The following is a 13,515-nucleotide window of genomic DNA, read 5'->3' as shown; positions in this document are numbered from 1 at the left end:
GATAATATATAAATAATTCTGGGAAAACATTGTATAAAACAAAAACAGTATCATCTTGAATGAGGATAAAAGTCCAAAATAAAATCGGATTATGATAGATTAAGGATGCATATTGTAATTTCTACAATAACCTTTGAGGCTTCTAAATTAACAAGAAAAATAAAAAATAATTAGTCCAAAAGGAAGGCAAGAATGGAAGGAAACAGAAAGTTGAACATGTACAAAAACAGGAATTCAGTAAAAGTAGATTTAAACACAAATATGTCAGTAATCTTATAATTACTACTAATATTGCAAAAATGATTTTCAGATTGCTAATTGTTTAGGGTTTTTGCATGGTAATTGGTTAGGATTTTTACATTGTTTGTTTATACAAAGATTAGCCTGTGATTTTCCTTTTTTGTGTTGTCTTCATCAAACTTCGGTATAAAGATTATGATAGTTCCAAAAATCAAACTGGCAAGTGTTTCTTGTTTTTATGTTTTTTGAAGAGTTGAGTAACGTGGAAATTATTTCTTACTTATATGCTAGGTAAAATTCATCAAGGAAGTGATCTAAGCCTCTAAAATTTAAGAATTTAAAATATCTGAAATCTAAGGATTCAGAGAAGTCAAAAGTAAAAGGATGGATAAGTATAGACCATACAAACACTAAGCAAAGGTAGAGTAGGAATATTAACATCAAACAAAATAGGCTTTAAGAAAAAGCTTTTCTAGTAATAACAAAAAGAAGTTTAATTCACCATGAAGATGTCATAATTCCAAACTTGTATGCTCGTATTAACATGGTGTCAAAAAAACCAAAGAAAATTATAAAATTATAATGAGAAATAAAAATCCAAAATTACACTGAGCGAAATTTTTTAAAGTTCATTTATTTTGAGATAGAGAGTGTGCGAGCAGAGGTCAGGGGCAGAGAGAGGGAGAATCTTAAGCAGGCTCCATGCTGTCTGCACAGAGCCAGATGTGGGGCTCAAAGTCACAAATTATGAGTTATGACCTGAGTCATGAGCCATTCAGGCACCCAGGGGGAGATTTGATACATCTTTGTCAGTAGTTAATAGAATAAGCAGATATTAAGATATTAAATCATTAAGACTTTAGGATATTTGAACAAGAAATTTAACAGTTGATTTAATGGAGATATAGGCAACACCGTACCCAATAATTTCAGAATGCATATTTTTTCACATAGGGAATATTAAGCAAAAATCACCATGTACTGGATTATAAAGCCAAATCTCAACACACTAAAAAGTAATGGCTATAAACAATTCAAAAATAATAGTAAGGAAAGTTTCACTTAGAAGAGCACTAAATAGAATAAATCACCTAGGAATAAAGTTAACAAAAGAAGTACAAAGATCATACTTCAAACACTACAAAACATTGTTGAAAGAAATAAGTCAAAACTCTTAGCAAAATAGGAATAGAAGGGAACTCCTTTAATCTGATAAAAGTTATATATATAAAACTTCAATAAGGTAATACTTAATGGTGACATATGGAAATGTTTCTCTTTGCGATCAGAAATGAGGCAGGCTGGGGCACCTGAGTGGCTCAGTCGGTTTAGTGTCCGACTTCAGCTCAGGTCTTGATCTCATGGTTCATGGGTTCAAGCCCCACATCGTGTTGACAGCTCAGAGCCTGCTTCAGATTCTGTGTCTCCCTCTCTCTCTGCCACTCTCCCACTCATGTTCTGTCTTTCTCTCTCTCAAAAATAAATAAACATTAAAAAAATTTTAATTAAAAAAAAAGAAATGAAGTAGGAACTCTTGGGTGGCTCAGTCGTTTAAGCATCTGACTCTTGATTTCAGCTCAGGTCACAATTTCATGGTCCTAAGATCGAGCCCCCACATCAGGTGTGGTGCTGAGCATGGAGCCTGCTTAAGATTCTCTCCCTTCCTCTCCCTCTGCCCAGCCCCCACTTGTGCTCTCTCTCTCTCTCTCTCTCTCTCTAAAAGAAAAAAAGGAAAAGAAATGAGGTAAGGATGTCTGCTATCATCACATTTACAATACTATACTGGAAATTCTAACTGAAGCAGTAAGGCATGATGAAGAAATAAAAGGCATAATGATAGAAAAGAAAGAAAACTGCCATTATTTGGAAACATAATTATATATGTAGAAAACTCAGGAGAATATTCAGATAATTATAATTTATAAAAGTATAGAAAGGTTGCTGGGTACAAGGTCATTACACAAAAATCAATAATATTTTTTATGTATCAGCAACAAACTGAAAAAGAAAAAATTTAAATATACCATTTTCAATAGTATAAAAAATACCTAAAAATAAATCCATTGCATTAAATGCAAAACTTTACCTAGAAAATTATACAATAGCCAGCCCAGGACACCAGAACACCAAGAAGATGATGTTAACTTTGTTAGTCCAAGCCACTGTTTGGACTGTGAGGAAAAGGAAGATGCAGGCCGACCCACCTGCCCCTACTGTGACACTTTCAGCAGTAAACAACTTCTTAAAAATAAGTTTGAACACATAGGTGGGAAAGTTTGTGTTCAAACCAGGGATTGTAATAGCTTTTCTTATATTCTAGAATATACCAAAACAAAAGTAGATTCCGATGGGGACGTTGTTCAAGATGGAGTCAGAGTGTTCATCAAAAAGAAAGCACAGCTAACACTTTTAGGAACAGAATTGGTCTAAGTTGAAGAGTTTGTGTTCAACAACCCCAACAAGAAAAGAAACTTGTGGCTGTGGAGAAAGCTTTAATATGTGAAACCTCGGGACTAGTCTGGCTGTAAGCTCCTGGAGGCTTGTGGAAGTCTGCGGGCTTACGGAAAAAATCACGTGACTGTTATATGCTTAAGGTTTATAATGTGTAACTGCCTTATGAGGAAAATACAGTGATGCATTTTGAAAATGAAGCCACTATGTTAGACTCTAGATGGTGTTATTTGTATTCTTTTTAGGGGACAGAAAATGAGAAGCCATCACTTTTGGGGGGGTCATTTTTCTACTTTTCCCCTTCCTTTTAAAAAATTCATGTATAATTAACATTCAGTAAGTTTTAGATGTACAATATCCTAATTACACAATTTTATACATTTCTCAGTGCTCATCAAGATAATTCTGCTCTAAATCCCCTTTACCTATTTCACTCACCTGCTCCACTCACTTTTCTGTTAAGGAAAAAAATCCTACTCTGCACTTAACTCTCTTGAATCTTTTCTGTTAGAACTAATTCCATTACAGTTGCCTTTCTGAGAGGATTTTGGGAAATGTATTCTTAATAGGTGTGCAGTCATTAGATCTCTGTTGAATGGCCTGACTGTAAATCCATTGGTATTTTCCTGACCAGTTGACAGCTTTTAAAATTTAGAGGTAGGACTGACTTTTAATCATTAAAAAATTTTTTTTAGTGCTCACAAGTTTATATTTTTAGGTTTGATAAAGATTCTTGTGTATTTTCTAAATACACTGACAAAACAGATTTGGAGGTTTACATACGTCTTAGGACACTTATACTAGGCAGGTAAATTACGTTAAAAAGATTGGTCTTCATAAGAGATCTTCCCAGAGAGCATTATTTTTTTTTAAGTTTTCACTTAAATTCCAGATAGCATTAGGGGTGCCTGGGTGGCTCAGTTGGTTAAATGTCCAACTCTTGATTTCAGCTCAGGTCATGATCTCACAGTTTGTGAGTTTCAGCCCCTCATAGGGCTCTGTGCTGACAGCACAGAGCCTGCTTGGGATTCTCTGTCTCTTTAACTCTCTACCCATCCCCTGCTCACTTGCTCTCTCTCTGTCTCTCAATAAATAAATAAATAAACATTAACAAAAATTTAAATTCCTGGGGCGCCTGGGTGGCTCAGTCGGTTAAGCATCCGACTTCAGCTCAGGTCATGATCTCGCAATCTCCGAGTTCGAGCCCTGCGTTGGGCTCTGGGCTGATGGCTCAGAGCCTGGAGCTTGCTTCTGATTCTGTGTCTCCCTCTCTCTCTGCCCCTCCCCCATTCATGCTGTGTCTCTCTCTGTCTCAAAAATAAATAAACGTTAAAAAAAAATTTTTTTTTAAATTTAAATTCCTGATAGCATTAATCTTTTCCCTCTGCTTTTACTGTGATTATCTTAAGTTCTCTTAGTCTGTCAATAAGATTTCAGCCACATCTATTTTTTACTTTGATGTTTATAATTTATTTAGTAATTCTATAATGATTGCTTAGTACTTTGTTTCTTTAGTTAGGCAATTCCCCTTGTTTTATTTTTAAAATTTAATTATTTTTTAATTTTATTTTTTATGGTTTCAAGTTTTAATTAATTTTTTTAAATGTTTTTTAAAATTTATCTTGAGAGAAAGTGTGCATGAGAGGGGGATGGGCAGAGGAGAGGGAGAGAAAGAATCTTAAGTCTGAAGCCAGGCTCCATCTCAGGACTGTGAGATCATGGTGCGAGCTGAAATTAAGAGTCAGATGCTTAAGGGGTGCCTGGGTGGTTCAGTCAGTTGAGCGTCCGGCTTCGGCTCAGGTCATGATCTCACGGTTCGTGAGTTCGAGTCCCGCATTGGGCTCTGTGCTGACAGCTCAGAGCCTGGAGCCTGCTTCAGATTCTGTGTCCCCCTCTTTCTCCACCCCACACCTGCTTGTGCTCTGTCTCTCTCTGTCTTTCAAAAAAGAATAAACATTAAAAAAAATTAAAAAAAAAAAGAGTCGGATGCTTAAAACCAACTGAGCCAGCCAGGCGCCCCTCAAGTTTTTACTTAAACTCCAGTTAGTTAACATATAGTGTAATATTACTTTCAGGAGTAGAATTTAGTGATTCATCACTTCCATACAACACCCAGTGCTCATCACAAGTGCCCTCCTTAATCCCCATCACCCATTTAGCCCACCCTCCCCACCTTCCCTCCAGCAACCCTGTGGGGATAAGCTTAGGAATCCCCCAGGTTTACACCAATGGGTTAACAAGGCATAAAGAAATACAAAGTCATAAAATGCTCACACCCAAGTTTGGGTAAACTAGATTGGCACTCCAAGAATAGGGGGGTGCAAAGACACCCTGAGAATAGGGAGGCACAAAGGTGCCAGGAATAGGGAGGAGCAAAGGCACCCCAAAATAGAGAGGGGGTGCAGAGGTCCAGAATAGAGAGGGAGAGGCAAAGGCCTAAAATAGGTAAGGTGCAAAGGTGCCCAATATATAGGTGTATGAAATTTTTTTTTTAATGTTTATTTATTTTTGACAGAGAGAGAGAGAGCATGAGCAGGGGAGGGGCAGAGAGAGAGAGGGAGACACAGAATCCGAAGCAGGCTCCAGACTCTGAGCTATCAGCACAGAGCCCGACACGGGGCTTGAACCCACAGACCGTGAGATCATGACCTGAGCTGAAGTCGGATGCTCAACTGACTGAGCCACCCAGGCGCCCCTGATAGGTATATGAAATGAGCAAGATTAGATATTCAGGGTGGAAGCACCCCCAAGTTAGTACTACAGCAGAAAATCTGCTTTCATAGAATAGGGCCAGGTTAGGTAAATTGGTGAATTGGACTATGGACCGCTGTGCTGCAGGCAAAGCAGCCCGAAGTGGGAGATGGTTAACGTAAGAAAAGGTGCCTTATTAACCCTGAGGTTATTTCCCCTATCTGCCTTATCCCCTAGGCTGGCAAAGATAAACAGGTATGATAAAGAGCGCCTCCTGTCTGCTGTTAACAACCATCTACCCATCTGCCTGGTGCCCAGATTTTGTTTTATATTGACCCAAACCCCAAACACTGTATATCTTCAAAACCCCCCTTTTCCCTCACGTCCCCAAGTTAACGTTCCTAGTTTGTCTCTTTGTACACACCCATTACATTTGGGTGTAAGCCTTCTGATCTGAATAAATATGGGGCAAGGGCCCTTATTCGGGGCTCTTGTCTTTTCCCCAGACATTATCCATCTCTTGCTTTAATCTTGTGTCCACTCTTTTGCTGGTCAAAAGAGAACTTTAGACTTAGAGTCTATGACACAACCCTTAGTTCTTTCTCTATCATTTGGAATCTGTTTCATGGTTTGTCTCTCTCTCTTTTTTAAAAAAAAATTTTAATGTTTTATTTATTTTTGAGAGAGAGAGCACAAGCAGGGGAGGAACAGAAAGAGAGGGAGACACAGAATCTGAAGCAGGCTCCAGGCTCTGAACTGTCAGCACAGAGCCTAACAAGGGGCTCAAACTCACTGAACCATGAGATCATGACCTGAGCCAAAGTCGGATGCTTAACCGACTGAGCAACCAAGGCACCCTTGTCTCTCTCTTTTTTTTTTTTTTATAAAAAAAATTTTTTTTAAGGTTTATTCATTTCTCAGAGACAGAGAGAGCGTGAGCAGGGGAGGGGCAGAGAGAGAGAGGGAGACACAGAATCTGAAACAGGCTCCAGGCTTTGAGCTGTCAGCACAGAGCCCGATGCAGGGCTTGAACTCATGGACTGCAAGATCATGACCTGAGCCAAAGTCAGATGCTTAACCGACTGAGCCATATGGATGCCCCTGTCTCTTTTAGTGCCACCATGTTATGTAACCTTCTCATTTTGAGATCTAGTTTTATTGAATCCATGAAATTGCTCTGTAATGTGAATTAATTGTCAAGTACTTCTTTTTGGTTGTTCCTTAGGTTAAACTGACTATATTACTACAAGATGGGGTTATTTGTTTTTTGCATGCTATCTTCCTTCCATTCCATCTTCTTTCCTTATTTTTCTTTTGCTATTTTTCTCTGCTGTGCTAATGCTAGAATTGGTGCCATATCCTTTCTTTTCGTTTTGCATATACTTCAGCAGTTGTGTTCAGATTTTCATTTTATTCTCAGGATTTAATGTAACAATGTTTAGTTGCTCTTTTGATAGCATCTCAGACCAGTTAGCTTTCTTCAGCTAGATGTATTTAAAGAAAACTGTTCTACTCACTTCTATTGTAATCGGAGAGTGTGGTGATATGTTACATGGTCTTCATTATATGTGAGCCCTGCTCCCATATCTGAGGTTTGGTTTAATGTCCCAGCAGGGTTCGTTGCTCTAGTTAAGTAGAATGAACTCGGTAAAGACATTTAACCAAACCACAGATCTGTGCATGGGATGGTATTCTTGGGCTTCCCATCAGACCTTCAATTCTGCCTGTAGCTCTTTGTTCTTGTTCACTTTGTTAGGTATTGGAGGAAAGAAAAACTAGACAGATTTTGGTTTTTTCATCATCTCAAACTGGAATCCTCTGGACCGGTTTAGATAGTATTAAAATAAATTGAAGAATTGAAAGAACTTACTCCTAAAACTCTCTGTGCCTGTCACCTTTTGTTAGAGTGATAGGTGGTGGTGGACAGTTGATAGATGCAATTATTTGATAGGTTTTTGCAATTATTATTATTGGTCTCTCGATTTTTTTCCCTTCTTTGTTCAACATAGGTAATTTATTTATTTTACACTGGAAAAATGTTCATTTTATTAATATTTTCAACATCTTAATCTCATGTTATATATAACATATTGTAATAGTATTATTATGCTTGATATCTAGTATGTTTTTAAAATTCTTAGTATGTTTCTCTCTATCCCTTTTTAGTCTTTCTGACTATATCAGAATAGCTGAGGCATATATACTGGAAATAACCATCCGTCAATGTTTTAAATATTTTTATTTTTTATATTTATTTTTATTAAAAACATTTTAAATGTTTTTATTCATTTTTGAGAGAGAGACAGAGAGAGAGAGAGAGAGAGAGAGAGAGAGAGATAACAGCAGAAGAGCAGAGAGAACAGGAGAGAGAGAATTCCAAGCAGGTTCCACACTGTCAGCACAGAGCCTGATGCAGGGCCTGAACCCATGAACCATGAGATCATGACCTGAGCTGAAATCGAGTCGGACACTCAACCAACTGAGGCACACAGGCACCCCAACCATTAGTCAATTTGAATCATTCTTCATCATAGGCTGTTCTCTTATTGTTTAGTGTTTCTTTGAAATGTTTCTCATTCTGTTTTCATTTTCTTCTTTATTCTTTGATCTGAGAATGGTTTGTCAGTACTCTCACCAATTTTAATTATTCATAGTAGAACACTCTCTTAAAGAAGAGACAGGATGTACTTTCACGTGAAACTTGAATTCAGCCACATCCTTTAAAAAATGCCCTGTTGATACTAAATAAACACTATCACTGGTCTATGGATACTCTCAAACCCAAGCTGTCCTAAAGGGAATGCATTTTTATGTGCAATGCTCACCATCAACTGGTAGGTTTTGTGAAAAATCTTCAAGTTCTTTGTGTGACAGCTTAATCCCCATATTTTCCAGAAATGGGACGAGGTTATTCATAGCCACCTTTCCTCCTTAGGAGAGACAAATTATCATAAAAACAACCAAGATGCAGAAAAACTCCTTACTAATTCATGTATATTATGGTTATCACTTTACTCATGAAGACTTTAAGGTCCAGTAAAAGCTAGTCAACGGTATAAGGAGGGTCAATTTTAAGACTAGATGGAGAGTCTCATCCTCAGACTGTATCTTGTTGTTCATATCAACATAGTGCAAGTTCGAAAGGGGCTGGGTAATTTCCTAGGGATTTATGGCATATACCACATATCCATAAATATTGGGAAATACACATGTGAAATTTTTAACGTAATAAAAATAAATCAGTGTATATGAAAAATAAGAGAATATCACAGATATATCTGCTTTCTCATCATACTTCTCACTCACTTTGAAGAGCCTTCACACCATCCAGCAGCCTTTTTTGATACACCTTTCCTTCAGCTGTAAGAAAAGACATGATTCACGGTCAGAGAAAAATAATAAGGGAGATTCACCTAAATAATAAATATTCTACAATTTTCTCCCTATTTCCATAATTTCAAAAAAAATAGACTTTTTAATGATTTTTCTGAAATGTACCTAATTTCCTCTCAAATAATGACAAAGTTGGTTTGGAGAAAGATTTTTAATGAGGCAAATTTATTCACTTTTGCATAAAAGGCAAGGATTAGTGGTTTAAAACTTATAAAACATATCTCATTTGATTTATTTTTACCTTTGACTTCTTTCCTTACATTCTTTCTTTTTCCATTTTTACATTTTTCCACTTACTCTCAGGAATATTAATGGAACCAAGGACAACAATACACATATCTTATTGGCAAGATTAAGTGAAATAGCTATTGATTACCATAATGAAAATGAAATGACCCTGGTTTTTTGGGTCACTTAGTTTTTATTCTAAAATAAAAACTAAAATTTTAGTTTTATTCTAAAATAATTATTTAGAATTATTCTAAATAATGTTAAAACTTTTCAAAAATGATTAAATAAAACAAAACAACCTGTAACAATCTGACAGCATTTTAGAAGAAAATCTCACAGGCAAGTAGTCTAAACCCCTTGAAGTATACATATATACTTTAAATCCTTACCATCAACTGGTAGAGTTTTTACTAAATTAAAGTATTCCTTGTCTGTGACCTCCACTTTCATGTCTTTCAGAGCACTGTCTACATCACTGACATCAATTTGCTTTCCTAGAAAAGACAGAAATGGTGATAAAAAAGAACTTGCGAAGAACACAAAATTAGTGAGTTTGATTACAATCAAATGCTGTTAACTAGCAATATTTTTACTCATGTGCCATTAAGATAATTTCATGGGTACTTAAGATTCACATAATCTATAACAAACAAAAAAAATAAAAAAACCTTTTTTTAATGTTTATTTATTTTTGAGAGAGAGAGAGACAGAGCATGAGTGGGGGAGGGGCAGAGAGAGAGGGAGACAGAATCTGAAGCAGGCTCCAGGCTTTGAGCTGCCAGCCCAGAGCCCAATGTGGGGCTCGAACTCATGAATGTGATCCAATCACACATGACCTGAGCTGAAGTCGGACACTCAACCGACTGAGCCACCCAGGCACCCCCCAAAATTAAAATTTATTATCACCTTGGCTGGTTTATAAATATATAAATAATAAAATAATAATTTGGGTCTTTTCTTCACAAAATAGAAATGTAAGTAGTTCTCCTGATGGTTTGAAATTGTAATTATGTTAGGAGCAGTATAATGTTAGGCACATAAATCTAGAAAGGTACAAAGATTATATGCCTTAATATGAATTAAAAATTAATATAATATATATAAAAACACACATAGTGATGCTTGTTAAAAAGTATGTTTCAAAACAGAGCCTCAGGCTTCCACAATAATTTTTGTTTTGTACTATTTTTATGGTAAATAATCTTTTGATTATTATACTTTTGTAACTTTAAGAAGGAAAAACAATTTTGGTTTAATTAAGACTTTTGTTTAAATCAGTGTAAAGGGAATCTCTGAAGTTTGCTGCCTAGAATCCTAAACTTTCAGTTCATAAATTAGGTATGTTGCATATTTCAAGTGCATATGTCTAGTATAAATTTCTTTTTATTTATTCTGCTTAAGAGTCACTTGGCTTCATTAGATTTATACTATTTATCTGTTCTGGAAAGTTCTCTTCAAATATTGCCTCTGTCTTGTTTTCTTTCTCTTTTCTTCCTGGAATTCCAAATAGATATATATAAGATTTTCTTATCTATCCTCAGTGTCTCTTAACCTCTCTTTCATAGTCTCCATTTCTTTGTCTTTCTGTGCTATACGCCTTGTAATTTCTTAAGTTCCTTAGTTCTTTCTTCAGCTATTTATAAATCCTTCAAATATTATATTTATTTATTTTTTTAGTGGCTGAGTAATAGTCCAGTGTCTTTTTTTTCTTCCAAATTTTTATTTAAATTCTAGTTAGTTAACATATACTGTAATATTGGTTTCAGGAGTAGAATTTAGTGATCCATCACTTACATATAACATCCAGTGCTCACTCCAACAAGTGCCCTCCTTAATGCCCATCACCTATTTAGCCCATCCCCTGCCCACCTCCCTCCATCAACCCTCAGTTTGTTTTCTACCATTAAGAGTCTCTTAAGGTTTTCTTCCCTCTTTTTTATTCCCTTCCCATATGTTCATCTGTTTTGTTTCTTAAATTCCACATCTTAGTGAAATCATATGGTATTGTCTTTCTTTGACTGACTTAGTTCACTTAGTATAATGCACTCTAGCTCTATCCACATTGTTGCAAATGGCAAGATTTCATTCTTTTTGGTGGCTGAGTATTATTCCACTGTATATATACACATCTGCTTTATCCATTTATCAGTTGATGGACACGTGGGCTATTTCCATAGTTTGGCTATTATTGATAAATGAAACTAAGAGCTGGTTCTTTGAAAGAATTAATAAAATTGATAGCCTCCTAGCCAGACTTATCAAAAAGAAAAGAGAAAGGACCCAAATAAATAATATCATGAGTAAAAGAGGAGAGATTACAATCAACACCACAGAAATACAAATAATTATAAAAGAGTATTATGAAATTTTATATGTCAATACACCAGACAATCTGGAAGAAACGGACAAATGTTTTAAATTTTTACTATTTTCACCTCTCAAAAGTCTTTTTGGTTCTTTACCAAATTGCTTGCTCTTTACTTATGTGTTCCAGCCTCTCTTTTGATTATTAAACTATATTAAGCATGCTTATTTAATAATTTTTGGTCTGATAATTCCAAAATCTAAAATCTCGGGGCACCTGGGTGGCTCAGTCGGTTGAGCGTCCGACTTTGGCTCAGGTCATGATCTCACAGTCCGTGGGTTCGAGCCCTGCATCGGGCTCTGTGCTGACAGCTCAGAGCCTGGAGCCTGCTTCAGATTCTGTGTCTTCCTCTCTCTGACCCTCCCCCGTTCATGCTCTCTTTCTCTCTGTCTCAAAAATAAATAAATATTAAAAAATAAAAATAAAAAAACCAAAATCTAAAATCTCTGCTCATCTGCTAAATGCTGTTCATTATGGGGGTCTTACTCATGGTGACTTGTTTCTTTGTATGTTTAATAATAATTTTAAACTATAAACTGCTCTTTATGTGAAATTTTTGTTTTGAGAAAGAGAGTACCCTTCAAGACAAGAGTCAGATTGATTCATTCTAGATTATCAGTGCATGAGGTCAGGTGACACTTCAGGAGCATTAACATAGCACATCAATACACAAAGACCATCGCTTATTATAGATTATCCCTTAATTCAGTAGCCTTGGCTGTATCCTCCTTGCTTCAGAGAAACAGCCGTTTCTTTTTAAATTTTTTTTTTTTAACATTTATTTATTTTTGAGACAGAGAGAGACAGAGCATGAACGGGAGAGGGTCAGAGAGAGGGAGACACAGAATCTGAAACAGGCTCCAGGCTCTGAGCTATCAGCACAGAGCCTGACGCGGGGCTCGAACTCACGGACCGCGAGATCATGACCTGAGCCGAAGTCGGCCGCTTAACCGACTGAGCCACCCAGGCGCCCCAGAAACAGCCGTTTCTAAAGTTAGTCAAAACATCTTCAGATCTCACATTAAGATCATATTTAAATCTGACAGCACGATATACAATTATAATCTCTACTGCTACCTGAAACTATCCAATATTGTTTTGACTAGTTGGTTACTAATAATGGACTATTGCTACTTTCTCCCCATATTACTATCAATGGTGGAGATATGATTACTATCATATCACTCTCAATCCAGTGATTCTATTTCCTTCACCAGTGGAGAAGAATTCTACTTCTGTAATTACAATTTCTGGAGTTCAAGAAGAGTCCATATCCTAAACAGATCATTTGGAAACTTCAGTACCACACTCTGATTTAATATTATTTGTTGGTGGGTCTTGTCTTAAAAGTGAAAAGGGACACAGTAGGCTAAATATGCAATAATTGGTTTAGTTTCTCTTGAAAGATCCAAGTCCTTAACTGATATAATATTGGTTCAAGTGACTGAACATTGCCCTTTCTAGAGATTTCAAACTGGTAAAACTAAAGGATAGGTGACATACTTTTGTAGTAATTATTACTTGGTGCTTTGATGCTGCTCAAAGAAATTGCTATCATAAAGGAAGAAGTCCACAGTAAAATAGATGATAAAATGACTAGAGAGAATGCTGTAGCAGATCATCTTATTAAATAGACTGTGCAGAAAAGAGTTAACACAGCAAACCTAAGTCTGCGATCTTTACAAGAGCCTGCTTGCCAGGTGGTACTTGGCTGGCATATGGGAACTCGGATTTCAGAATGTTCCCTCCAATATCAACTGATAAGCCTAAGTCACTGTGCCTAGACTTGTGCAAACAATGCGATTTATGGTGAATATTTGTTTTTCTTCTGGGAGTCTGGTATATTGAGAGTTGTTAGGCAGAGGGTGCCTATGTGACAAGCCTCCAATAAAAAACCTTGGGCACTGAGGGCTTAATGGGCTTCCCTGGGCACACATGTGAAACTGCATTTTTGCTGCTGGAGGGAAAGTATGTTATGTGTGACCCTTCATAAGAAGGAGAGCATAGGAAGCCTTCACATAGATTCTTCTAGAAGCTGCCTACGTGTTTTTCTCTTACTGATCCAGCTATATCCTTTGTGTTTACCCTTTGCATCATACAGTTCTATGGGTTTTGACAAGTGCAATATGTCACGTATTTACCAT

General features: G+C 36.5%; 1 protein-coding gene and 1 pseudogene across 1 annotated transcript in view; one reads left to right on the top strand and one right to left on the bottom strand.

Moving 5' to 3' along the window:
• LOC102964258 overlaps positions 1 to 13,515 on the bottom strand; it is a 194,792-nt gene that overhangs the window by 13,193 nt on the left and 168,084 nt on the right. Inside the window, exons 71-73 of the mRNA XM_042965462.1 lie at positions 9,396 to 9,500; positions 8,689 to 8,742; positions 8,208 to 8,312 (exon numbers count right to left, since the gene is read on the bottom strand). Of these exons, the coding sequence (XP_042821396.1) occupies positions 8,208 to 8,312; positions 8,689 to 8,742; positions 9,396 to 9,500 (264 nt within the window). The remainder of the gene's footprint in view (positions 1 to 8,207; positions 8,313 to 8,688; positions 8,743 to 9,395; positions 9,501 to 13,515) is intronic.
• Positions 2,378 to 2,743, top strand: LOC102970446 (annotated as a pseudogene).

The sequence above is a fragment of the Panthera tigris genome, chromosome E1 (genome assembly GCF_018350195.1).
Source record: "Panthera tigris isolate Pti1 chromosome E1, P.tigris_Pti1_mat1.1, whole genome shotgun sequence".
Lineage (NCBI taxonomy): Eukaryota > Metazoa > Chordata > Mammalia > Carnivora > Felidae > Panthera > Panthera tigris.
This window is presented reverse-complemented; position numbering and strand designations above follow the sequence as displayed.